General features: G+C 34.5%; 1 protein-coding gene across 8 annotated transcripts in view; it reads right to left on the bottom strand.

Moving 5' to 3' along the window:
* ADAMTS6 (ADAM metallopeptidase with thrombospondin type 1 motif 6) overlaps positions 1–27,870 on the bottom strand; it is a 165,053-nt gene that overhangs the window by 53,911 nt on the left and 83,272 nt on the right. For all 8 annotated transcript variants that reach the window (XM_026106722.2, XM_026106716.2, XM_026106717.2 and 5 more), the window contains 4 exons: positions 21,951–22,092; positions 10,921–11,028; positions 4,666–4,811; positions 2,314–2,377 (listed from right to left, as the gene is read on the bottom strand). In XM_026106722.2, the coding sequence (XP_025962507.1) occupies positions 2,314–2,377; positions 4,666–4,811; positions 10,921–11,028; positions 21,951–22,092 (460 nt within the window). The remainder of the gene's footprint in view (positions 1–2,313; positions 2,378–4,665; positions 4,812–10,920; positions 11,029–21,950; positions 22,093–27,870) is intronic.

The raw sequence follows: 27,870 nt of genomic DNA, 5'->3' as shown, positions 1-27,870 counted from the left end.
TGGATATGGTACAACTGTTAATAACAATCAAGCATTAAAAAATTGTTCTGTATTTGTGAGGCAGCAGGATTATATATTAGGTAAACTTTCTTGTGTGCTAGTTACTGTGGCAGATGCTAAGTAGTTTCTATTGGAGATAAACGTTTTTAAATAAGGCGGCCTGGGCAACTAGCTCTCAAGAATTCTGAAAAAGTTAAGGAGGGAGGTTTCTGATCTGCCAATGTGAATTTTAACAAGTCTTAGATTATGCATGCAACCTGAAATAATGATAATGGAAAAGTGCATTATTTGAAAAGGACAACTAGAATATTGTAGGTTACAGTTTGCCTGATATCCATCCCAAATTAATAGGAAAGTTGGTAGAGACTCCACCAATACACGTTTAAAAGAAAGGTAAATAAGTAACACAAGTCACTATTCCATACAAGAATAGATGTTATCAGCTTAAACTTTTTACACATTTTGTTGAAATTACAAGGATAATGAAACATGCTTAGATTTTTATACACCATTTCACTTTGTAGTGCAAAACATCCTGAATAGAAGAACAGAACCAAACCTGTACTTGTTTAGTAAAGCATACATTAACATTGACTAACTGACAGATTTCAAAGGAGAGAAGACAATCAGAAATCATGATTTACTTGCTGAATTTAAAGGTGAACTTCATATCACCTGTAAGGATGAGAAACAGGTACAATGTTATTCAACAGTTTCATTTATGAATTGGAACAATAAATAAAATCATTGCTTGTAACATGCTCCAATTACACAGACTGGCTGCGTGAAAATGAAGATGAAGGTAAGTTAGTTATACAGTATCACCTGGTAAACTAGATTCCCTCAAGTGAAAATTGCAGAAAGACAGCCAAACACAAAGATATACATCAAGGAAAGATGAAAGATGGTTGAAGTTACAGAATGGTACACTGAAATTTGGAAGGTAGTATGACTGGAAAAGTTTTATAGCTCATTCTGGACAAGCAGCTCAGCATGAGTTTCTCTTATAACACTGTGGCAAAAAGGCCTAACATACTTCTTGGCTGTGTGAACACAGCAGCTGTCACTAGGAGTAGGAAAGTATTTTTCAATTTGGAAATTTGTAATACTTTCTAACAACGAGCATAACTTCCACAAGGAAGTCTGCAGAACTAATACTTAGGATAATTCATAACTATCTTTAGTAGTTAATGTTCTGGTTCCTTGAAAATATCTTCTGTTTTTAAGAATTATTTTTTTCTGAACTGTATCAAAAGATTAACAGCTGAAACACAATGCAGTTGTGTATATCAATTCTCCCTTGGATGGGTATCAGGCAAACTGTAACCTACAATATTCTAGCTGTCCTTTTCAAATAATGCACTTTTTCATTATCATTATCTCCCCTTGAACTTTCTTGTTTTTAGAAGAAAACTTAAACAAATCTGAAGATTAAAAAAAATTAGTGCTACAGCTGACCTGGAAACCTGCTAGTGAAATTCTTTATTGTCAAGTACTTTTGTCTGGTTGAATTTTTAACTTTTTTTGAATTTATAATTTTGATTCATATAATTCGATTTTATGCATGTGGCAGTCTACACTGCTCCACTCATCTCAGTAGCAGCTCATTATTTGATGGGCTCGGCACTAAAATGAAACTGCATGATCACTTTGATAACTAGAACCAGTGGATACCCGATGGCAAGGCAGCAGGTTTAAAACACACCAAAAAAGTACATTTCACAGAATACTTAAGAGGACTGTATAACATATTAACAGTGGAAGTTATAAAGGTATAAAAAATAGGTTAGAGGGAGGATCGGTCCAGATACAATGGTAGAGATGATAGGATGGTAGAGATACAACGCCAAGCTCAGGAACTATTCAAACACTTGGTTTCTGGAAGTTCATCAGGTGTACCCTTAGAAAAATCATGCCTTGGCTGCCATCATTTTTATAATTTTTCCCTAAGCACCTGCTTTTAACCATGGTTGGGACACAAGACACTGGGCTAGACAGATCTTTGGTCTGATGTGGCATGGGAACTCACATGATCTTTGATCACCTTAAACATGGCTGCCAAAGTCAAACTCTTTCTAGGCCTTAATGTGAAGCCTGCAGTTGGGCATAACGTTGAGACAGGGACCCTGACATACAGCAGACACGTAGGTAACCTGCAAAATAGAGGTGCCCAACAGGACGATTTCCCAATAAAATGCAAAATTCAAATTTTCATAAATCCTTTTCCAAACTGGAAATAAACGCATCCATTGATGTCAAAAAAAACCCCAGACAAGTTGATTATACTTTGACAGTGAAACATAATTTACTTACATCAGTATTACAGGAGCGATACCGTTTCCTTTCTCCAAGGCAATATTTTCCTCCTCCTGAAGGCCTGCAAAAACATGTGTTTTATGTGTTGTATTAGTAAAAACACAAGTTCATGAGATGTGTTTATATATCATATAACATATAAATAAAAATAAATGTGAACAAGTGTACAAAACTTCCCCATGAAGTTTCAAGGTGAGATTTTCAAACATTTTATTAAATGAGTATTTTAGCATTGACTTGAATTGGAACAGATGCAGAACAGAGCGGAACACCTTAACATCTTCACTCACATAATATTTATCCAGTTTGAATAAATTCCAAACTATACAAATTACTTTTCAAATGCACCAAAAATGTATTGTTTTTAATTATTTCCTTGATTTATTAAACTACAATGAAATGTGTGTAAATCTTTCTTTTTTTTGTAAATCTTCTCTTATTACACTTGAAAATATAACCAAATGCAAAACACTGCCTGCTGAATTACTGGAGTCAGTAGCAAAGACTGCAATTTCTAGTTCAAGAATCTGATTCTGATTTAAATTACGCATTATTAACTCTGAAGCAACTCCAGAGTAGTAGGTTTCTATTAGTGTGATTAAGCCAAAATTTGCTCCTAAAGTTCCCAGATTCTTCACGAACCTTATCTATCTTCCACAGAGGTCAAATAATGAAATACCATTGACTTAAAGGGAAGATTAACCATACATGAGGTCTTTGATCATAATTTGAAAGCAGGAAGGAAAAACACTTGTTTTTTTCTATAATAAAGTATTAGAAGAATTTACAATTAACTAAAATGAAAACCAAAACTATTTTGCATGTTACAGATATTTAGCCAGATAACATTATCCTAAAACACTCAATTAATAAATTGAGGGGTATTTTTTCCTAAAGGAGGTATATCAAAAAAAAATACAGTTGCTTGCTGCACTGTAAAGCACCTAGGATCCAATTATCTTTCAACAAAACCACTGATGTACAGGGAGACAGGAACATTTAAAAACATTTTAAAAATCTTTGGAATTTACTGATGCTTCAAACAGACTAGTATTTGTACCCATTCTATTGCCGTGAAAAAAATAATGCATTTAATTTACTATTCTCTCACAGTAATACAGTCTGCCATGTTATCTATGCATACGGATAATTTTTGCCTTTGAATGCATTCAATAATTAGTGGTATTTGCCAGATTTGATTGGTAGTTATTGCTAACGCTAGGAGGTGAACAGATCACCTCATACAGCAGTAACATCTGTCTAGCAGAGTGAAGTGCAAGCCTGGCTTGGAAAACATGGCTACAAGCAACAAAGATCCTTACTGTACGGAGAACAGTAGTTAGTGTACAGAGAGAAAAAGGTAAGAAAGAAGTGACAGAAGTTGCAGAATGATTTTCGTGAAAGAAAGAAAAAAGCCTGATGTTTTGAACGAAAGTAGTCTTTGAAATTAATTATGGGCATGGAAACAGACAGTATGAGATATGACTAGAACAAAGAGTGCACTAACAAGAAAACATCCTTCCTCAAAGACCTATAGCTGTGATGAGGTAACCAGCACAGGGCAAGCAGCAACAGAAAAAAGCAGCGATTCACTCAGCAAAGTACAGCAATGGAAATAAATACCAGTTCCTGATCTGAGAAGCGCGAATGACAGAGAGGTGAGCACTTACCTGACAGACCTTCTCTGCAACACTGTTCAGGACATTGGGAAGCAGAGAGAGATGACAGGACCAGTATGGATACACAAAACAGACCAAGCTGTAGTGGAGAAGCTGGCCCCACTTGAGAGTAGATGGAACAAGAGGTAGTAGTGACAGGGAGAGAAGTAGCTGAATTGTTTTAAGAGTCAGTGGGAAGTCACAACTAAGCGTTGGATGTGATAGGGCATAAATGTATTGTATGCACAGCAATATTAAGTACATTTGATATGTAAAAAGCTGTATGCAAAATCTTTGAAATATTCTGTGTAGCTTTTTCAATATATAACTGGCAATAGTTATTTTATATCCTAGACAAGTTTCACAGACAATACGTATTTTAAGAAGTAAGAAATCTAAGGCATAATTTAAGTATATTTTGCATGAATGGCAAGTTTCAGAAAGAAAACTCTTCTAGTTACTACCAAATACAAATCTGGCTATCTTTACAGTGCATGCATAATAGATACAGTAAAAAAATACTGAAAGTATATCTAATGAGCTTCTTTTGTGTAGCTGTTTCTGTCTGCTATTTTGAAGACAAATGTTGGCACACTAGCAGAACATTTTTACAGATAACATGTGAAACCACAGTTTTGAATAATTTCCAAGTGTGTCTTTTTGTTGGCTCTGGCTTACTTTAGCTACTTACGCTGGACTGTCACAGTGTCTTATAGACGAGGAGACTCCTCCCCCGCAGGTCCTGCTGCACTCTCCCCATATTGACCATGGACCCCAACCCCCATCTATGCTCTGGGGCCAAGTGCCAAAAGGTACGCACTCTCCCTGATAACACCACTGAAAGATTTCACAAGAAAAAACACAAAATTAGCTTCCAGGCTGATAGAGTTATCAGGACACAAAAATATAAGGGTCAAGCAATGACCAATTATAGGCATTAGCATTCTCTATATAGATAACAAGACTAGTATTTTACTTTTTCTAGCCATGTTTAGACACCGGTAAGGGCGTGTGTGATTTGTTAATTGTCTTCACTAAATCCTGCATTATAAATCCCTAATATCCCTAATACGCACCAGAAGTTTAAGTAAGCTTAAAATAAAGATTTTGTTTCTTCTTCACACATCCCTCTTATTATTTCACATTAAGGGAACTGCAAGTTGCTTGCATTCTTTTAGACATTAAGATCCTTTTCCGAGGTTAGTTTAGTAAAACACCCTCCAGTTATCATTCACGCAGAAGCTTCGTTACACAAAATTAAAAATTGCCCACACCAGAATCTGGAAGAGGTCACAATGGAAGAAGAATTTGTTGCAGTACTTTGTCTATACTAACACTACAGACATAATAAAAGCAGTAGCAGGCATTAGACATGGTACAGAAAATCATTCTATATAGTGACTGGCCATTTGTTTAGGGACAGAGTGAGGGTGTGTACTTTATTCATGCAGTAACTGAACCTTTGCAGTATTGTTACCTACACCAGACATACAAATCTACAGACATTTCCTATGACTGCATAAGTGTTATAGTAAGTTTTCACTTCATAAGTCAGAAATCTTTTTTTAAACCACTCAGAAACAATCCTGGAGTCCACAGTTGCAACCACATTCTGGTGTCTATTATATCACTGAAAATATAGAGTAGTTGTACTAGTTATGTCCACCCTGTTACTAGTGGGTTAGGCCACAGAGTAGAGCATGGCCGCAGGTTTGCTCTGACCTGGGTCTGCATATTTCACTTCCAAAAGGTGGGCATCCGTTGCTTAAATGCCTAGAAGTCCCATAATGGACACAACATTGACCTTTTCCATAAAGCAGCCTAGACAATTTGTGTGTCCAAAATCAGCCACATGAATTTGACAAAACACACTGTGAGACAGGCACAGAAGACATGGACAAGTAGACATGTCCTTGTCCAGCCCATAAACCCATAAACACTACTGACAGACTCAGTGTTGGGTTCATACCAGTTGGTACAGCAAAGCCAAGTTTTTTCTTTCCTGAGTCCTAAGGCTCACCTAAAGCCTCAGTCCCAGCAGTGTGTATGAGAGGAGTTCTAGTCTGAAGAGCTAAAGATAGTGTAAATGCAGTCACTGAGAATCACCTGAATTACTCCAGGTTTTTATGAAAGCAATTGAAAACAGAATTTAACCTTCAGTCATTATTCAGAAAAAAAGAAATTAACAGCAATTTGACATGAACAATGATTACACACTGCTAGTCAAAGCAAATGAATAAAAATCCCTTATTTCTAATTAGAAATTTCATTTTTAATAACAAGTCAGTTCTAGATCATCAAGCATGTCAAACAGAAGAGAGTCTAAGTGCACAATTCTAAAGAACGAACATTAAAACACTGTATTAATAATAAATTTATGTAGCTTATTCTCAACAAATGTACCTAGATACAAAATAGTTATGCATACAAATACATACTAGCATTTAACATTAAGATAAGTGAAACCTCTAGTATTATTTCTCTAGTCACATTCATCATGGCTTCTTCTCTCAAAACATTTTTATCCTCCATGACTTCTTGTTTGTCTGTATGTGCTATACCTGAAACTGTTTCAAAGGACAGCTATTACACTCCAGCACATTTCTGGTTATAAAACCTCATCCTCTAACACAGAAATAAAAAGCAGCATTCATGTGTGCCTACAGAAAACGTATGAAGCAGAATTTTTAAATTTCAAGTTCAAAATGCATTGCCTTTCTTAAAAAAAAAAAAAGAAAAGAGCAAAACAAATCAATAAACCCAACACAGACACAATGTTTCATGGAGTTCTACTTAGGAAAGGATGGTTTATCCTTCTTGCAGTTCCACTACATTTCCAACTCTGAGGTTTATGCCAATAAACAGGTACCTGTTAGAGGAAAGTATCCCTCATATGAAATGTCTCTTAAATCTAGACTATTATTGAATGTCTGTATAGCACATAATGCAGTCCATAAAGTAAACCTGTGTATTTTGAGCTAGTATACATACATCCATATGTGTATACACATCCATATATGGCACAGTGTTTTGCAATGCCTCTAATGGTACAATTACAATGGGGGAAACTGTGAATTTATGTGAATTATATGAGACATTAAATTTTTATGTTTTTCTCTTCATTATAGTGATATTAAATTATTATTATAAATTAAGTGGTAACAATTACATTAACTGAAGACAATAATCCCTTTACAACACACTGTTAAAGAGGCCACAGGATTACACGATTATCTAGTGCTAGAGTCAAAAGCTAAAAATTAAAATGCTGCTAAGAGTAAAAATATATGCTAACAATTTAGATTAGAAGTACATTATAAAAATAGTATAAACACTTCAAAGCCCAAGTTTATAAACCAAAGTAAAAGGAAACCCCCAAAACACCACATATGTACAAACAGAACATGCAAACAATCGTAACTCTGTCCCGTTGTGAATATGTACAAGTCAGGTGTATTTTATCTGCTTTACTTTCCAAAGCAGAATAAAATCCCTGCAATTTCCTCTACCATACAAACATCTATTTCTTATACTTCCCATATTACCCCTTCTTCAGTGTTGTTTTTTCTCCTCCACTGAAATTAATTCTGAGGACTTAGTGCTCACTTTGGCTGCTTTTTTTTAACTGAAAATTAATCTTTCAGCAGAGGCTAGTGATGCATAAAATCTCTTCCAGAGTAATTCAAAATGGCCAAACCCTTCATTATTTATACTGTGACAAAAGAAGCATGTTTCCTCCATGAATTATAGCAACCCCACCTGCTGTCAGGAATGAGGTAGGGACTACCGAGTAACCAGTATATGAAGACAAGAGAAAGCGTCATCTATTTTGAAAAGAACAACTCTTCATGGAAGTTTCAGAACTGAAACGTTATTCTTCTCTCCCACTAAGAAGTAACTCTCAATTAATTCAATTAGAAAGACGATGGTAATGCATTTAAACACTTGTATATAAAATGTGCACAAACTTTTAACTCTGAATAATGTGAGCAGTCTTTAACCAAACTAAGAGATTTATAATGATATCCTTTTAGAAAATTCTGTACCCATAGAGCAAGAACTGTAATAGTGAGAAAAATCAAGATGAATTAAATTTAAGTTTGCCATCTCAGTTCTAAAAATGGATTTTCAATCAGTGCTTCTACAATTATTTTGCTAGGAAACTTAATGTCCAAAAATAACTTGAATATTAACCACTAGATAATCCAGCTTTATAAATTCTTCTTTCAGTATGCTGATTTTTCACTTTTTGCACATTTGCCACTTGTTTATAACCCTGGCACACGTCTATACTGATGATGCTATAAAAAGTTAATTTTTATTACTTGAAGTTTAAAGACAAAAATTCATTCCTATCAGTTTCATCTTTTTGTTTCATTTGCGGCATCTCCTGAGCAGTGTCTTTTTAAACCTACCAGTTAGTTCATCTTCACAAATTAATCTCTAAGTATATATGACTAGAGAAGACTCCTCTATTTTTGAACTGATTACTACAGGAATAGGAAAAAAGGGGAACCTTTTTGACCTCAGCTAACACATAAGCCCTTTCATCAAAGCAAGAAGGTATTAAAGCTTCAAATCATGACAGATGTACAGGTTCCGTCAATAGCAAAACAACACACTATTCTCCTTCCTTGTATGCAGAAACAGCTGAATAGCTTTTATGGAAAATACTCTGAAAACTTTCAGGCTTAGTCAGACATCTACTATGGAAAATTTCAACCCAAAGAGTTAAAATTTGGCAGGTTTATATAAGCAACTGAACAGAAGGTCTTATAATAAGGTGTTAGGCAATTCTAATTACAGAAATCCCTCCTAACTCTGCCTAAAAGATATTAATGCATCAAATTTTGTTCAAATCTGAGTTAATAATTACATAGAATTTATATCAGTGTAGCTAAAAGCAGAAACCGACCCTCCCAATATGATAAAGTATTCTAGGATCTTGTTAGGCCTTTGGAGCAGGGAATGCTCCATTTATTATATATTTGGACAAAGCCCAGCAAAATATGGCCTAATTTGGTTGTGGCTTGTAGGCGTGACTGCAATATAAATGTTATTATTATTGCAATACTAAAGTGTTATAGAATTGTAAGCTATCATTTTCTCCTTAGCATGTGGTGAAGAGAACTACATATTTGGAAAGGACTTGTGTTTTATGGGCTTTTTGCTATCAGGAACTATTTACAAGAACCTTTGAAGTCACAATTTATAGATACAATTCTCTGCTGTTTAGAGGCATAGACAGTTTACCTTTGTAAAATAATACCAATTCTCTCACTTCTCTAATATCTAATGATGCAATAAGACACTGATGACTGGATGAGATGTCTGGTATAGAGCAAAGTGATTAAAGCCTCTGGCAACGCGACACAGCAACAGTGTCTTACAGCATCTTGACTTGTTCATTGTAGTCTCATGGTTTAAAAAATATAAATTGAAGTAAATTGCTCCTTGTCACTGACAAGGAGTGGTGGTTCCAAAATAAACCTAGACTGTTGATTTAAGAATAAGGCTCCTAGCATTTTCTGTTACTCTAATAAAAGGTAACAGCTTTGGTAAAACGTGAAGGTCTCTCTATTTTTATTGGCTAACTATAAGCACTACATTTTTTTAAATGACCCCTTCGATGAATTTATTTAACATGGTTTACCAATATTTCCAAACTCAGCATGGAAAAGCCATCAGAATGGCACTAGGTCATGGGCCCTGAATGAAGTCGTCAGCAAGGATTAATAAACTGTGACAGCTGCCCAAAAGCTTTCATGCTCTTTATTTAAACATCAGATTGCAAGTCAAAACGCAGTGTAATCTTTGTTGAAACTAGCCCAGCTAGCATGGCAAGAATCAGAACAGAGAATAGATGACAGTAGTCATTGTTAGGAAAAAAAAAAAAAAACAGTCTGGAGCAGTAAATCTAAAGGACAGATGAAGCAATCCTCAAGAGAGTTGTTGGAAATTGTTTTATATAATAAACTCTTGTCATCTTGTCACTTTGAACAAATCTGCATAAAAGGTATTGTATTATCTTAAAAATGGACATATGGAATTTACTTTTTCTCCGGTACATATCCTGTAAATCAATGATTAGTGTATTTTTTATTCCCTCTTTCCTGTTTAAGATCTGTTCTGTATATATTCTGCCTTCTAATTATGAGACACCTTTTTCTAGTTTTCTTAATACAAAAATCATTTTCAGATCTTCTTCTTAAACTACTGAGATACTCAACTTTTTAAATCAAAATTCACATGTCTAGACAGATATATACACAACTTTTACTTAAAAAAAAAAAAACAAAAAAAAAACTTAACCACTCCAATACTGACTTTCTGCACTTATACCTTAGGTCTGTAAGTTTATCAGACTGCATATCAAAGTCCTTTGAAGCTAAGCAGTTACGCAAACACAGCTGAATATTAAAGGAATAAAAGTCAAAACAGAATGGTCACTGAGAAATATGGATTCTTAAGAAATCCTTTTATTAAGGTTTTTTTTAATATGCGTATATGATTCTGCTTAAATCTGAAGGAATAAAGATTCTTTTATCTTCTAGTAAAATAACAGATATCAATCTCTAGATACATGTCAGACCTTTTTCAGAGTCCATTACAGATCTAGAATTACAACAGTCCATTATAGGAGAGTGCTATAAAATTTAACAAAGATGAAACTAACAGTTTTTTTTACAGAAATTACTCAGAAAACATAAAGTACTTTAGTTTTTTTCGAGCCAGGCTTAGAATTTTATAGCAAGGACAAATTGTTTATTAGGTTAGATATATAAAGTAATCATTAAATAAATTCTGTAGGACTCTGTCATTAGGACGTGAATGTATTCTGAACTAATACCTCTTTTGCACTCTCACAATGGCTCATAAGGAACTGCATTTTGTAGTTCTTTTATGTCTCTCTGTAGTCTTCAAACAATAAATTGTTTGTACTCACCCCCTTTTCTATGCTCCCTGTTTGGCAAAGAGTACCTTCAGCTGCTGGAATGCTGTTGGTAACACAGCGGTTACTTTTGCTGAGGCACCAGAGCTCTCTACACACTTCCTAGGAAAGAAGGCAGAAGCAAGTTGTTCAGAGTAACAGCCTAAAATTGTTTCCAGTCCTCATACACACACATGTATATACAAATTTGTTTTGAACAGAGACAAGAAATGGAGCTAGAGAAATAATTACACAGAGGGTTGCAAAATGCTCTGGAGCAATTTCAAAGCCACCATATTTTACCTAAGAATATTCTGCCACAAACGATCTGGAAGTATCAAATTGTAGACTATAAAAATGTGTTTTTCACAGCTTCCACAGAAGTGGTGTTTTGTCGTAGGTTGTGGGGGGATTTTTGGATCAGTGCTAATAATGGGCTTGGTATATTTTGGTGTTGTTTTAAAAGCAAGTCTTCAGATGTGCTGCAGCATCTCCCTTTCTGTACTTATCTGCCTCAAAAATCCATGGTAAAAGGATACTAATGATTCTGAAATATGAAACAGCAACATTTGATTTTGTTTCCATTAGTTAAACCAAGAAGTTTCTCAGCTCAGACTACTTGCACTCCTCTTCTGAAACACATGCTAAAACAGAGCATGTGTATTTAGTACTAATTAAACTACACATTAAAATATTTCCTTTAGGATTTTTAGATTTGTAGGTGATATTTCATAAATGATTTAACTATCCTAATTTCTTATACTGTCAGTATTAAATAAACGTAGTGCTTCAAATAATCTTTTTTCCTACAATATGTTCTCATTTATTTTTGCACAGTTACTCATCTAAATTAAGCCAGTTTTATTGACATTAGTGGTTCACTATTAAAACTATCTAGGATTGAAATTCATAATGTGGGACATGGTCCAAACTTGGCTGAACACTTTGGAAATCTTCCTAGTCACTTCAGTTACCCTTGGATTGGGCTATGTTTGCAGAATGGAATCAGAGATTATTTGTTTTTATAACAACTTTCTTGCACGATAATCTTTGTTACGTTATTCCAAGATTTGTATAAGAAGTTCACAACCTGCTTATAGATATTTTCAATTTTTAAAGTATTTTTGGAAATTTGAAAGACAAATACTCAGAGGGCTCTTTAAAATGATACTATCATAGTCACTACTATTACATTTTATTTAACAGCTGCTTGAAATCATACCCTACAAGTGATTCTCATAGATTCTGTGGCTGAACCTTTGCATGAAGAGCAAAAAGGAAAAGACACTGTGAGTAAAATAAAGTTATTAGGTCCCCCCAGTAATATTCACTGTTTCTCTGAGGAAATGAATGAGTATTTGGCACCTAGGCTGTCTTCTACACATCTCAACGGTAGCAACTTTAAGTTTTAGCCAAGATTCATGTTTCTTGCATTGTACTGCATATGGAAATGCATTTACATATGTTCACTAGTAGCTGTAGTAACAGTCCAACACTACAAGCTTTTTTGAATAATGATGATTTAGAGGTAGACTTGCATGCAAAATTCTGTTCTAAGTCTAAAATCAGCGGGAGCATTACATCAGCATCAATATTGCAACAGTGTTTTTAGTTGCACTGTTGCTAAAAGTAAGATTTCTTTAAAAAAATCCATTAAAAGACACACCATATTAGAATGGTCTGAAACGATGAAGAATGCGTACTGAGGCTTTCTGGAGTTTCCATCCTATTTTTGACAATATGGTCTAAGTTATCTAGTTATATTAAATCATGCACCAACTCCTATTTGGTGGATGGCTCTACAAAAACTTAAGAGAATCATGTATTAAATTAATTGACATAATTGAGCCACTTTTTCGGAGAAATATTGCCATGCCTAAAAGCGTAGCTGCAACCAATGTAGAACCCACCTTACTTTTCAAATTACAATTTATTTTTCAATGAAGTACTGAAATAGTGCAAGTTTTTACTTCTTTAAATCTCTGTGTAAAATGCTTTTGCCACTCAGATGACATTTTCACATAGAGACACATTCACAAATAAATACATGATTTAGAAAATCACATAGAATAGGGAAAGCACAGAAGACATCACAAATACTACTGAAAACTCTCTAATTAAATTTATAAATTTTACAATCATTAAGTTGCTTCAAAATTCAGCTCTAAATCAACCAAGAATCCAAACTTTAATCTAGTATTGATTTCAAAATGAAAATCTAAAGTTGCTTTCTTTCAAACACCGTATGAGGTGCTCCTATCATAATCCTGTCTTATTTATTTTTAATCTAATTTTCTTGCTCATTTACTTCATATGTGGCTTATATTGTCAAACTGTAATTGAAAGTGTCAGACTGTGATAAAATTCTACTTGTGACCCCACTGTTTATTTTGCATCTAATCAAGTTCAAATGTTTAAATTAGTAACTGTGCTTACATTGCAGAATTTGGATCAGTGCTCTGAAAAGCCCAAAATTCAAGTGCATTGGGTAACAAAGATTTCAATCAGTCCAATACAAAGACACAAGCAAAATGTGAGCTCCGGATCACAGTCTGGAATTTGAAAACATTTATATTTCAGGGTGATTTGAATTCAGAATTCTGGTTCATGTTCCAGGGATTACTTACAGAATTTCACTTTTGATTTGTCTACAGAAGTACATCATTTATACATTAACATAAGAGGGAAAGTAATAATTAAAGCATGTATTTCATTGCCAGCAAAAATACAGTATTTAACAATTTCCTGTCAACAGGAAACATTCTTTCTGTATACTCAAGCTGCTTTGCAGCTCTACACTCCTCCAAATTCACTTAAGTAATGTCTCCCATACTTTGTAATTCCAGACTAGGAATCAACCGAACTGCGTGAATTAGTGGATACAGCACTCTAAAACTTTTATTCATCCATCTGCTTGCAGGATGATTTTAGGCAAGTCAGCTCACCTCCCTACTCCATAAAATGAGAAAAATATTCTCCTTCTTCCTGAACTGCTTTGGGAAACAGTACATAAAAACTAGGTATTATTATTAACATGTCCTGGTAGTCCTTATTCTGTCATTAATTTCAGAAGAAGTTTGCCTCAGTAAATCCCTAAAGACAAAATGAAAGTAATGTAAAATTACTATGGGCTGTATCATACAATATATTAATATTTAAGCAAAAATCTCTTCTTAAATCAGAAAGCAGTCCTGTCTGAGAATTATGACATACAATAACCCAAAATGAACAGAGTATTTCTTTATGGAAAACTATGGGAAACACTGAGGATTAATTAACCAAAATAACACAATGTATCAATTTGTAGAAATAATTTATATTAAAAATGTATTTTTATGATTTCATTAAAATATAATCGCATTTATTAAAAAGATAATTTGCTTTCACATGGTGTACTACATTTAAAAGAAAGAGTAGAATTTGAAGCATGTTCTCCAGCACCCTGTACATGAAATGAAAAATAACATTAATAGTTATTTGAAAACAAGGCAGGTATCTAAAAAAAGGTGGAAAATCCATCTGTGCTGTTACTCTATTAAATGAAAATGGAAATATACCAGGTATTAAAATAGCTGTATGCCTTCTTTCTTTTCAGCTGATTTTGGAAAGCTGGAAAAATTCTTATGAAGGTGCATAAAGCTTTCTCTTCTCCAGATCAACCCTATGCCTGGTACTACCTTAGGTTCACAGTTACTGATTTAAGTTTTTTTTCTTATTACCACTATCCTATCAGTAACATCTCTAAGCAGCTGTTTTTAATAAGTCAGTCTGAAAAACATACAAGGCACTGCCATGGAAAGGTCAGGCCCAGAACCACTATTAGAAACTATACTTCTTTTCTCACCCCCCCCCCCCCCAACATAAGGTGACTCCATAGGTTAGCCTTTCCTTCACTGGGGACATAAGATGAGGTTACCACATCCTTTTCCAACATCAAATTTGTGTGAGTAATTTACTGAAACTAAGAAAACTAAGAATAATCTGAAAATTAATCAATGACCTCAAAGTCAGCCTCTGAGTGTGTGGATTTAATAATTATTAATTTTTAAAGGAAACAAGGGAAAGTGTTTTAAAAATCCAGGAAACATAAACTGAAGCTGAGGCCTTTCACAAGATCAAGACAAGATAGATGACAACCTGTAACGGTGTATCTTAGGGCTCCATGACTTCAGTTTGGAATTCGGATGCTTGTATTTGCAGTAAATTAAACAAAGCTGAACCCATCTAGAGAAAAAAAACAGCAAATCAAATTATCTTCTTTTTGCCTATGTGTTATCAATGATGGAGCCTCTTTCTGTCGTGTCATGCAGAGTTACATATAGGCATTTCAACTTATGTAACAGCTAAGCATCCTATAGCATCATCATCACAAAATGGTAACAGTACAGCACAATGAAAACTCAGTAATAGGAGCAAAGATCCACTTGTGCTGTTCTTAATGTTTCAAACACTAATGAAAGCCTCAAATAAAACTTAGCAGTTTGGCCCATAATATTAAAAAAATAAGATGGGAGATATATTCACCACATGTATTAAACTACGGTAATTTGGGGAGTTCATTTTTTCATAAAATTTTAAAATCTTAATTAGGATTTGCATTCCTTCAGCATGTATGAGCTATAATATGCTGCACCTCTTGATGAACATTTGCCAGAATAGAGTACTAAAATAATTAACTTGAATTGTGACTTACAATTCAGATCTGAAAAGCATCTACCTAGAATATTTTCACTATCATTGCTGAAATACTAATGGCAACATGCTTAAAACCAGAAGGGTGATTATAATGATGGGTGAACTTCAGAAAGTTCAAAGACAAGTTTAGTTCAGATAAGCACCCAAAAGTTACCATTCCAGTGCTCCAATAAAAATGTTCGTTAAGTGGTGCAGCATGTTATGAACCACAACATGCTGAAGGAACGTGAAATATAATCCTTAAGGTTAAGTCATATGTTCATATTATGTTACCATCAAACTTTCCTAAATATTGGGTGCTTATGTGAACCTTATGAAAACTACAGAAGCCCCATGAGGTCACCCACCTACAAGTAGCATCTTCCCTTTCAAACCCATGCAACACACCCCACCCCATCTTTATCCAAACCCTGTAACAGTATCTAGAATGTCACCATTGTTCCCACTATACTTACTGCACTTCTCCCACTTCGATCACTGTCTTCCTGTCCTACTTTTTAAACAGTTTTATTAGATCCAGGTACCTTTGTGTTATGCCTACATTTAACATCTGCATGTTCTGCTGTGCATTTAGAAAAGCTAAAGAGAGGGAGGGAGACAAGGAGGGAAGGAGAGAGAGAGAGCACACGAAAGAGGGGGGGGGAGAGAGAAAAAGGAATGAAAGAGAGTGAGGGAAAGAAGGAAAGAAAGAGAAAAGGAGAACAAAAGAGAGGGAGGCAAAAAGAGAGAGAGACAAGATAATGTTAGAAGTGAGGAAAATAGGGTGGTATCAGGTTGGTACATGGCATTGGCCCTGTGAAAATTTACTTAACCAAGATACAAAAAGGATGTAAAACCACTTTAGGATTCAGATAGAGGAAAACAACTGGGATTTTCCTTGGCTATAGCAAATCTACCTTTAAAGAAAAAAGTAAGAGAGAGAGAGAGAGAGAGAGAGAGAGAGAGAGAGAGAAAGAGAGAGAGAGAAACCAAAATTCACTATTGGAGGAAAGCTGAAAGGGTTTCAAACAGTTTTTAGAACATGATCATGCAAGTCCTTGTACAAGAAAACTCAGACAATTTAATCATTCTAAATGCAAAAGGCCTGCATGATAATGATGGGAGGTTTTGCACTTGACAGGCAAGACCTTACAAAGTAAAGAATGCTGGAGAGGCTGATAAAGATGACAGAGTGCAATGTCAGGATCTTCAGTTCCCCTCTTTGCCTACACATAACTTTAACAGCAGTTTGCGAGCAACATAATATAAATCAAACTCTCATTGAACTACTTACGCTCTGCTAAAAAACGTTGAGTATAAAAAGACTTAGCTGTGAAAAAAAGCTGGGGAGCGGGTCACTTTTCAGTGAGTTAGGAAGCATTATGTACAGATTCAACTGAATGTACATTATGAGCCATAGTATCAAAAGGCGAGGGAACAGAACAGAACTGGTAGTTTTGGGGTAAAGATACACCAGTGGTTTCTCTTTCTTTCCTTTTTGAAAAATAGCCCCCAGAACATGCTTTCACCTTCCTAAAAGCCCTAAGTCAAACTAAATACCCCCCCTAAACTGAAGTAAATCACATAAATGTATCATGAAAACAGTGGCTATTGCAACAGTAATCATTTCTGTTTATATAAAAAGTATACTATATTAAAAGGCATTATTCCCTAACATTAAAATTTGCATCACCTAATTACAAAGGTCAATTGTAATTTCAGGCTATTTTACCCTACAAGAAATATTACAGAACTGCGTACAGAAATCTGTTTATTGTCCTGAATTTGAGCTCATTACTTACTTCGACTATTCTGAGTTGGCATGTGGGAAAGTAGGAAGCAGTGAAGGTATGAAGCAATGAAGGTATATTTATGTAGTCAACACTTTCCCAGTAACTTTCCCTTAATGGCAATTAGCCTTGCGGGCATTCTCCATAACTCATAAAAAGCTTCCCAGAGACAACAAAAGCAAGGGACCTACTGAGGGCAGCAGGAGGACTCCTCATTGTGAGAATATATCCCCATTCTGCCTGTTCATAAGCAGTAAGTTCACAGCTTGAACTGTTTTCCAAAATGCACTAACAAAATGTGAGTATAAACTGATGTTTGAATTTTAAGCTATTTTAGTTGGCAAACCAGCCATAGAACTTAACTGCAAACATAAAACCATGACACAGAAGAGAGCTACCTGTCATCAGCTAAAATACAATACCTGATGTATTAAACTCTAGTGTGAAATATGAATAGATTGCTCCTGCTGATTTGGGTGTAGGTAGTCATGTATGCAAAGGAAAGAATTTGTCCACTTATGCATCTATTCAAAGCATATACTGACGCCACCAGAGGTCGAAAAGCAAAGAATGCAACTAAATATACCAAAGAATTGTTAGGCACTATCTCTGAAATCCATGCTAGCAGCCAGCAGCTTCAAAGATCATAAAATGCACCACAGCAATATCAACCATATGCATAAAGTATTAACTGCTATTAAAATGTCTGGGGTTTTAGCCTCTGTCCTAAAAACGTGGGGACCAGCTCTAAAGCAAAGTATTATTTTGAACTACAAGATCTCTAAGTTACAGTCAGGCATATTCCAGATACTATTTAAACTCATAAAACAGAGAAATTAAAAGTCAGACTGGAATTTTTTCCCAAGTTAACCCAGACAGAGCCAACAGCCCTATTATTAAGCAGATGCTCAAGAGGTTAAGGAGGGAAGGATTCCATGAAAAATGTTCTCCTTGCACTCACCTGAATAAAAAGATTGAAAAAGTTTCTGAAATACCAGGAGAACTGGCACACAAACAGAGCAGAGAAGAACTGAGCCATGCTTGACAACCAGCAGAGGAGAGCTCACACTGCATCATCCTAACAAAGATGTCATATATCTTGTAGCTACATGAATGAATGGGAACCGGCACTGTTCATACCGTTTCTAATAACCTCAGACTCTCCCACTGCACTGAATCCAGTCAGATACTTGAAAGTACATATTGACTTTAGGAAGAAGCTGTGCATATATATTATATAGCAAAATTTCCACAATTACTACTTGGCTTACTGGAAGTTTTAAATTTAACATTCCCCTGAATCTGAAAGTGTACCCTAAAAATGCAATGTTTTAAGTATCGATATATTAAGTATTTGAGACAAGTTTTCCTCTAATTTTTGACTCAAAGTATCTGTTGCTTAATTTAAATTCCCTAAAATTGCCAGGGATTGGTGGAAAGTATAAAGAAAAACGCAAATGTGACATTAGAAGGATGACTGCTTACAAACACATGGTTTTACTGATAACTTAGCTAAACCTGAGCTCTTTGAATTCTTGTTTGACTTCATGTGCTGAACAACATAGGAAAATGTGACTGATAGCAGCAATGCTTCTGCTAGAGCAGTCCATAAGTGAATAAACGGATAGATCTCTTTTGCCCTCACATATTTAGGTCTTGTTCTAACAGTAATTATTGTACAACTACCACAGGGTTCCTTTCAGTGGCAAAGCTCCTTTTCACTATGCACACATAGAAAGGCAGAGCTTTGCAGACTCTTCAGTACTTGCATTCTGATGCCCTAATCCTTCAAACACCTCTCCAGGTATTTAAGTTCCTAAGGGAGAAAGAAGGCTTCATGCACTTAAATGTGCAAAATTCTTTACAGGATTAGGACCTAATTTATGATCAAAAGCAATAAACAATTGAAATAAACACACAGAGGGAATACATGAGGAAATAGGAGAGAAATGGCAATGAACAAAGATTACCATCAAAGTTAGATGGCTGAAAAAGGTAATTTTTCTAAAGGACACACATCAGGACAGAATTTTAAAGTAGAAAGAGCCGCACAAATTTCTAAGTCGCTTTGAAAATACTAGGTCGAAGTACTAAAATCTAAAAAATACTCAATCTAGATAGTTATACCAGAGCCTAAATAAAACTTGTGATTCTGTCTTTCTGATTTGAGAGTTCGACCATTTCTCTCGTCATGTGTCACCATCACAAATCAGTGAAGTATACAACCAAGGGAGAGGGCAACTAATTCTGAGATTACCCTTTGTTTTAGAATTTCCTTCCTTCTGGGTCACTAAGCACCATGCTAGAAAAACTACAGTGCCCCTTTTGTACGAGGCACTTCAATACAGAGGCAGATGACTGCTAACAAGAGTTTAGTGTACCCATCGTGTTCCATTGTTAATTAGGGATCTTCATTATGTCTGTCTGTTCATAGTTGCACATATATTTGTTAGAGATCAACAAACTACTACAGCATTTTGTCGTGAGTACTATGTCAAATAGGAACATCCAGAGTATTGAACCGAAGGCCTTTTTACCTCTGATAATGAAAGAGCAGAACTGAATATTCAACTTTGTGGGTATTCAGACCTAGTTCCACTACTCAGTTTTGAAAATCCTTTTTCACAGGAGTAGATCTTTCTTGTTCGAATATTTTCCATCTGCACTATCCACTTGCAAACACTTCTCTTCCCTTCAAAGGTATCACTTGAAATATGTGCCATCATAATCATCATGACGGCATTTTCCAAGCATTATGGTTATGGCAGGTAATATTTTAAATGTAGACAATATTTTAAATGTATATAATTTCTTAGATTGGCTATTACCAGACTTTTACAGTCATGTTATGTAAATATATACAATCTGAATAGTTATTAAGTGCCTCACAAAAAACCATATTTTTAAGTCATGCTCCATGGCACACTGGTAGAACACAATACACCGTATCAATTCAGAGGACTGGTGATGTCACATGAAGACTTAGTGTCTTGCAACTAGTGCCTCGGTTAAGTTTCAGCCTCTTTTTTGTAACTATAAGGGAATCCTAACAAAAACCTCAGAATGAAAAGACAGCAGACAGCACAAAGCCAAGATTACCTAAATCTTCATTACTTCCAATTGTTTGCATTTTTAAGGCCAAGATACTGGTTTAAAAACAAAACTGTGCTGTGCAGTTTGACATCACAACGATTATATAGTTGAACAGAGTTTGAAAAAATAATATACATGCAGAAGAGCCAGGTTTTGCACATTATTAACTTTCCAGTTTAATTTAAAATGCAGTATAACTCCAAAAATCATGGATTAAATACCTGCAGATTTCCTTAGTCTGAAAATAGTGTGTGTGCAGAGAATTTATAAAAAAAAAAAAAAAAAGGAAAAAGAAGAGTATGCCTTAGATGTAGTGACAGAAAACAGGGCCCTGAAAGAACCGGGGTGAGAAGCGAGATCTTAAAGAGAAATAATAAAGGCCAAAAGAAGTTTGATGAGAGATCAAGAATAGAAGACCCAGCGAGCTAGTCAGCCAACTATATACAGCTTTTAAATCCTTTGTACAGTATGATCTGCCAAAGAGCCATCCCAAGAATAATATTGTACTTGTCACCCCAGGGATATTAAATATGGACTTCCTTTATACTTAGCCTTTAGAAAAGCGATTAGAACAAATTCAATGATTACACTGTTTTATTCGAATAACCAGTAATTAAAATATTACTAAAACTATGCATTTTTAAACCATTAGACATATTTTTAAGGTATATTTAATTTAGTCTCAGCTGATAATTTGATGACAAGCATAACAGAACGCATCCTTTTACTAGATATTTTGGGCAAGATTTTCTTCAAGATAATATTTAAAGATGTATTGCATAAATGGCCTAAATATTAGTGTGCAAGTTTTTATTTCTACTGTAAATTCCTTTAAGTTAAATACTGCACACCGGTACTAGCAACCAAAACTCTGCTAGTACTCAGCTCTTCAGTATTCTTTTCAGCTATCTAGCATCATGTTCCTCTGTTCCCATACCCAATTACTCTTTTCAGTAAGAGATCTGAATAATGTGAGAAACAATAACCTCAGTGCCAGCAAAAAAAAAAAAAAAAAAAAAAAAAAAAGTAAAAACAAACAGACCTGGCAAATCAATACAAGTACAAAAGTAACTTCAAAATGTAGCTTTAAATTGGAAAGTCAAAGCCAACACAACCAATTTCACGTTTCAAGATTAATACAAGATGGACCTGATCTCATTTAACTGGAATCAGTGAGAATCTTGCTCACTTTACAAGGAGCAGGATCAAGTGTTATGGGCTCTTTTTTTTTTTTATTCCTAACATTAAAATGTGCTTCTCCAACCCATTGTTACCCACACATTTTGGAGTACCGTACACACAAATGACTCAAGCAAAAGATGCAGCATAAAGATTAAAATTTACCCTTTGCTTACACATGGCGGCACCAGACAGAATACTGTAGGAAATCTGTAACCCACCACTGCATCTAACTAAAGATTTATGTTATGAAGGAATATATACAAATGACTAAGCAGAACACTCAGCATAAGGATTAAGACTTCTTACCCCATATTTACATTGGCGGGATGTTGCTCCATACTGGAAGCGACACTGTTCATCAGCATCATACACCTGACCTGGGGCCACAGCTGGATAAAGAAAGTCACGCTTGGGAGGCTCATTATCAAGGCAAGTACCACGGCCTGAACTGTTCAACATAAAGGACCAAAGGAATTAGGAATTCTATTGACTGTTAATCACAGTAACGATATCATGTATCTAGTTCTTACTTTTAACAGCACTGGGTGTGAAACAAATATGACTGCAATAAACAAACAGTAAAATGGTACACCCATGATAAAAAATATAATTAGAGGGAATTAAGAGCCCAAAGTAGTTTTTCATCATTATTATTATTAAACAAAAATGCTCATTTTAGATTGTGAAATAGATTTCATATATCATCCTTTTAAAAAGTACGATAATTTCTGAGCCACACAAGACTGATTTTCATTTTTAAGTTTCCTATTTGTGTTCACTGAAGAATAACTACATTTGGTCACAGAATGAAAAACAAACAAATTAAGCAAATTTTAAAAATGAAGTCTATAATTCTTAACAACCCTTTCAATCCTTCAACATCTATGTACTTTACAATCTTACGGATAATGAGAAGCTCAAAAGGCTTATAGAAAAATATGAACATTTAAATTTCAACACACCCTAGTGTTTATAAGATCACGACCTTAATGTACGTTCTTCTATCTGAGTGAACAAAATAGTTACAGTGGTCAAAACTGTCCAGGATCTTTAAATTTACCTATATTTGTATGGACCCAAGATCTTTTCCATTGCATTAATAATATTTAGCCTTCAAAATTTCATATTTTAACTATCAGCATCTTCTAAAAAGTTCATATTCTTTTATAATCACTATTTTTTTCAAAATATGCCCACATTCAAACATGATATTTTCATGTAGTGGAACAAACAGACAAAGCCAAAGGCTGACAGAGTTCTTTTGTTTAGAAAGCTTTATATTTTGCTAAATATAAGTACTCAGTTTTATTTAGTCAGTGTGCATAAAAGAGGACAGATGCTTTTTTACTTTCATTTCACATGTGAACGAGTGAGGATTTTTAAAGAATTCTTATGCCAACACTTTAAATTTTTTTCCAACATTCCTACAAATTTTGCCAGCACTTATGGTTTTTTTCCCAAATCTTTTCCATGCACCTTGCCAAAAGAACATAATTTCACAAGTGAATGTTCTACACTGTTATTTTGGATATCGCTAATTTTCAATACTTTTCATTTGAAGACAATTAGAGCAAAAAGCCCCCTTTAACCATATACTTCGTATTTTCAATTTTAACCCTATTTTATTCATTTCTTCTGAATAGTACAACAAATCCTTTGGAAAAATAAACAAACAAAAAAATATCCTGACCATTTCAGAAGAGGTAATACAGCAACCAAGGCAATAATCAGGTAAATATACAAAAATTATGATATTCAGTTACTAATGCCAATGAATTTAATGTTATTCTCTTGCACATTTTTTTCCTAAAATCAGGGCATAAAACATGTTGAAATCATGTTTCAACACATGTTGAAAATGTGTTGAAATTTAAAATATCAAATGTGTAATTCAGGAAAGAAAAAAAGGTACTTTCCCCTTTATTCCAATTTTTATTCTTGTAAACATTTTTTAAAATGGCAAAAGTTGGGAAACTATTCTACATTCTTTTGAATCTAAATATTTCAGCACTGTACTTTCTGTGTATGAAGAGTACACATTAATAACTGCAATATGGAAGTAACTCAAATACAATCTGATCCTTCTGCATTATTCAGACCAAACTGCAAACAGGAACTTTGCTTAAACAAGCAGTGAAAAGTATAGCATTTAACAAGAGCTCCAGCTAGTATTGTACATGATAGGAATATTTCCACAGACTCCAGTAGTGCAGAGTTTGGTCTGTAAATTTTGATTCCTGTAAACAGGTAGGCAAGGACACAGCGTTTAAAAACTCTCATTACCTTCAGTGACTCTTTCCATAGGCATATGGATCGCTGCACAGATTAGATTACAGAATCAGATCTTAATCTTTAAATGCACTGAACCTCTAAACTTAACTCTGTATCTACCCTACGAGACATAAAATTGTAGAAATAAATATTAAATGCTAATTTCATAAAATGGAAGTCAAAATCCTTGTAGAAAAAAAATGCCTGCTCTGCTCTAATGACACCATTTTCATTAAAATGAAATATTGTTATAGTAGTAAAAAAGCAAGAAAATGACTAGCAAGTGGTCATTCACTTACTGACTATATTACGTCACCATCTTCCAGACTGAAAATTTGTTTCTCTTTTTCCTTCTGCTTCCGTTCTATTATTTCTCTCAAGGTACTTGGACAAAATCAACACATTTTACAAACTTAGTATAAGAACCTGATACTGTACTGTGTGAACTGAAGTATTTTGGAAAAGAAATAGCAAATGTTATAAAACAGAGTCATGAAACCAGGGACTTCCCACTGGCAATCAAGTGTCTCACCAAATCTGCGCACAAAAGATTAACACAGTGAGGATCTTTACAACCTTTCCAGAAAATTTCTACTGGACTCAGAAATGGTGTCTTGAGTCTATGTCCCTCATCTTCTCCCTTTCTCTTTGCTCCACCAACACAAAACCCAGATACTTCAGAAAAGATTTCTGCTAAATCTTGAATGAAGCAAAAAGGTACCTAATGAATAAAGATATTGGAGCATTTCTAAACTGAGATCTAACAGTAATCATTCGGCATATGAAAGTGAAAAGACAAAAAACCAAACATTGTGCAGATGTAAAAGAGATAACGAGAAGGGAAAGAATGCCCCAACACCTTCATCTCTGCAATTTTAGAAAATTTTTCCTTGGAATCAGTTTTGCACTTTGTGATTTTATCTTATGCAGGTAGCACATATAAAGTCAAGAGATCTTGCAGGATATCCCCATGAGAGCATTTACATTTTTTTAAGAGGGAGTAGATAATCCTGATGAGACTCAATGAAGGCATCTGTGAGGACACCACTTCTATAGTCAAAGCTCTGAAGAAAAAATGCCAAAACTATGCATGTAGACCTTCCATAGTTTATGCTCATATTACAATATACCTATTCCCAAATATCTCAGCAACATACACAGTAGAACATAACTCCTTCGATGGTTGAGGAAAATATCCCAGAACACTGACATTGAAAGTAGGTTTTAAATGCTAAAAAATTGGCTCATTTATAATAACGATGAGGAATACAATGCAAACTATGACTAACAATCACATACTAAATTTACTGTAAATATTTTAATGATCTATTATAGCTGTACAAACATACAGATAGACTATATACAATACATTTAATTCTATTACAGAATTACTGATAAAAATGTGGGAAATTTCATATATGTTACATTTATCTTTTGAGTTATGTTCACGTATACCAACAGTAAAATATATTAACTATAAATATGGTGCATTATATATACACATACACATATAAAAATATGCATTATTTGTATGTGCATATATAACATTTGGCTCCTATTAGAATCCTTACTTCATACTACATATTTTTCCTGAGTAAAAACTGATTTTTAGTGAGTACCAGGATATATTCTTACACAGGTTTAAAAAATTCATTTAATTTTACATTAAGGAATAAACTCTTGAGACTGCTCACTTGTTATCTTGCTAAAGATAACAATGCATAAATATTTGTGGAATCGGGGCTTGAGTACTGGAACTGTGATTTAAGGTGGTATGTTTAAAATTAAAATGAACCAGAATAGGATTACTGAATACTGAGTTCAACTTTAGAGAAATTCAAATATAGATATGGATTGAGGAATCTCTCTCTTTGACGATAATTTGTACTTGCTTCCAATCTTTTATGCAGGCCTGACACTATGACTGATTATCTACTTCACCTCAAAGACTCTTTAATTTTCTACAATATTGTTGTAAATATCAATTTTTCTTTTGCTTGGTAGTAAAAAAAATTGCTATTTCTTTAATGATGTTTTCTCTCCCCAATATGATCTGCAATCCAAAGTGTTCCTTTTTTTTTTTTTTGAATACTTATCCAGGAGCCATATTAGGAAAAGTCTATTGGTCCACCAACGTATCTGGCCTTAAGAGTTTGGGAGATATTAAGCTATAAAATACTGGACCAATTTGTCGGGATTTTTTTTAGTTTTATCAAACATTTCTACAAAAAAGTTAGTGGAAGCTGTCTGTTGGTTTGGCTCACTGAAATTTGTTTACATTTAAATAACCCAAAAGGTAGACAAAGACTCTTACTTGCCAAGTCAACATTCAAAACCATATTGTGAGCCCATGTTTACAGAAATTGGTTCTCTTTTTTTTAATTAGGAAGCCTTTTAAACAAAATACTGACTCTTGAAGTTTGGGAATCTACAATAAATGAGAATGTATCCTTTTTACCAAAATAACTGTTGGCTAAAAAATTCTCCTAGTAAGCTTTAAAGTAAAAGAAAAAAGAGGCAAATTATAACCTGAAGTATAGGTCAATAGGTAACACTGAATAGTAAATTCTCTGCAGTGATTCGGTGAGGGAGATATGGAATTTAGATACAACAGATGTGACCTTACAAAACTAGTCTTAGTTTGTACTTTTTAAAAGTTAATTTAGATCTCTGGAGTATCTGGAGAATCTGGAGATTGGCTAATCTGCCATAGGCAGCATATTAGGCAAATATATAAGTATCCTTTATTTATCTTGCATATCCATTTGTATGTCCAAAATCTAAGGCCCAGATGATACCTGGACACAGGCATTGGAACATATTTGATATTCTCTATACACACTTGCTTGGACACAGATAGTTTGGCTCCTTTTTCCAGAGTTAGAAAGGTGTAGTCTTTGAGATCTAAATCCTGCTGTATGGTAATCCTAGAGACTCTCCAAGAATTTCCTGTGTTAAATCTTACTTATTTGAAGACTCTTGGTTCTTCTCCATTCCTCTTCAAAAGACAATCAGCCTTTGAAAGACAGAGCTGGCCATCTGGCTTCTTGTAACACACTCTCCTATCTGGCTCAGGCAAAATTAAGCAACGATTCCAGAAATCATCCAAATTATGGTACTACAAAATATAAAAGTAACTGAATAAAGAATTTTAAGTAAAAAGTTCCCTTTTTAAAGTCTAGGGATCTGCATGGCTATAATAGGCACACTGTCTAAATACATTTTGCATATAGAATGCTACATACATATATAAGTATATATATGCTGCACAGAATGAAATTTAAAATGATTGGTTTTACATCACACATAGTATCTTCAGGGTTCATTCATTTTTCCTATAAACTATATTTGAGGATTTTTACCATTCTCACAGGAATCTTTGTCCTCTGACACTGCTCACCAAACCTTTGATTCTCAGTGAGCACTTTTGCATTTAATTCCATAAAAGGTTAGAGAAATGTAAAGCCATTGTAAAGAATTTATCAGCACTTTGCCAGTCTTCCACCCTAACATAATGGTTGACAGACAACAACGTATTATATGCTAGAATAAATGGTTTTCCCAGAAAAATGGCACTTGCTTTAGAAAAGTCTTTCCCATAGTTACAAAATATGGCCATTTCAAACCTGTGCTGGCTGGTCTTCCTTCTTGGGAGCTCTGATAGCTCTGTTAACAATACACAGCTTTGCTTTGCCTTTATTACTATCCTTACAGTCACTTCCATCCTCTACCTGGTCATCCTGCAAAATAAACAGTTTTCCTAAGCAGCGTCTGACTGAACTGGTATCTTCCAAGTGATATTTAATGGCTATTCCTCAATTTCTTCTGTTTGTCCTAAGTCTGGAAAATTTACATCTGGGTGCAGTTTTTAGAAAGTCTTGAGGAAGAGGAAGGTGAAGCTGAGCCCTCCTTTGAGTATCACCAGGATGAGTTCTGTTTCAAAATGCTTCTGCAT

Source organism: Dromaius novaehollandiae, chromosome W (genome assembly GCF_036370855.1).
Source record: "Dromaius novaehollandiae isolate bDroNov1 chromosome W, bDroNov1.hap1, whole genome shotgun sequence".
Classification (NCBI taxonomy): Eukaryota; Metazoa; Chordata; class Aves; order Casuariiformes; family Dromaiidae; genus Dromaius; species Dromaius novaehollandiae.
Note: the sequence above shows the minus strand (reverse complement) of the source record. Positions and strands in the feature narration are given on the sequence as shown.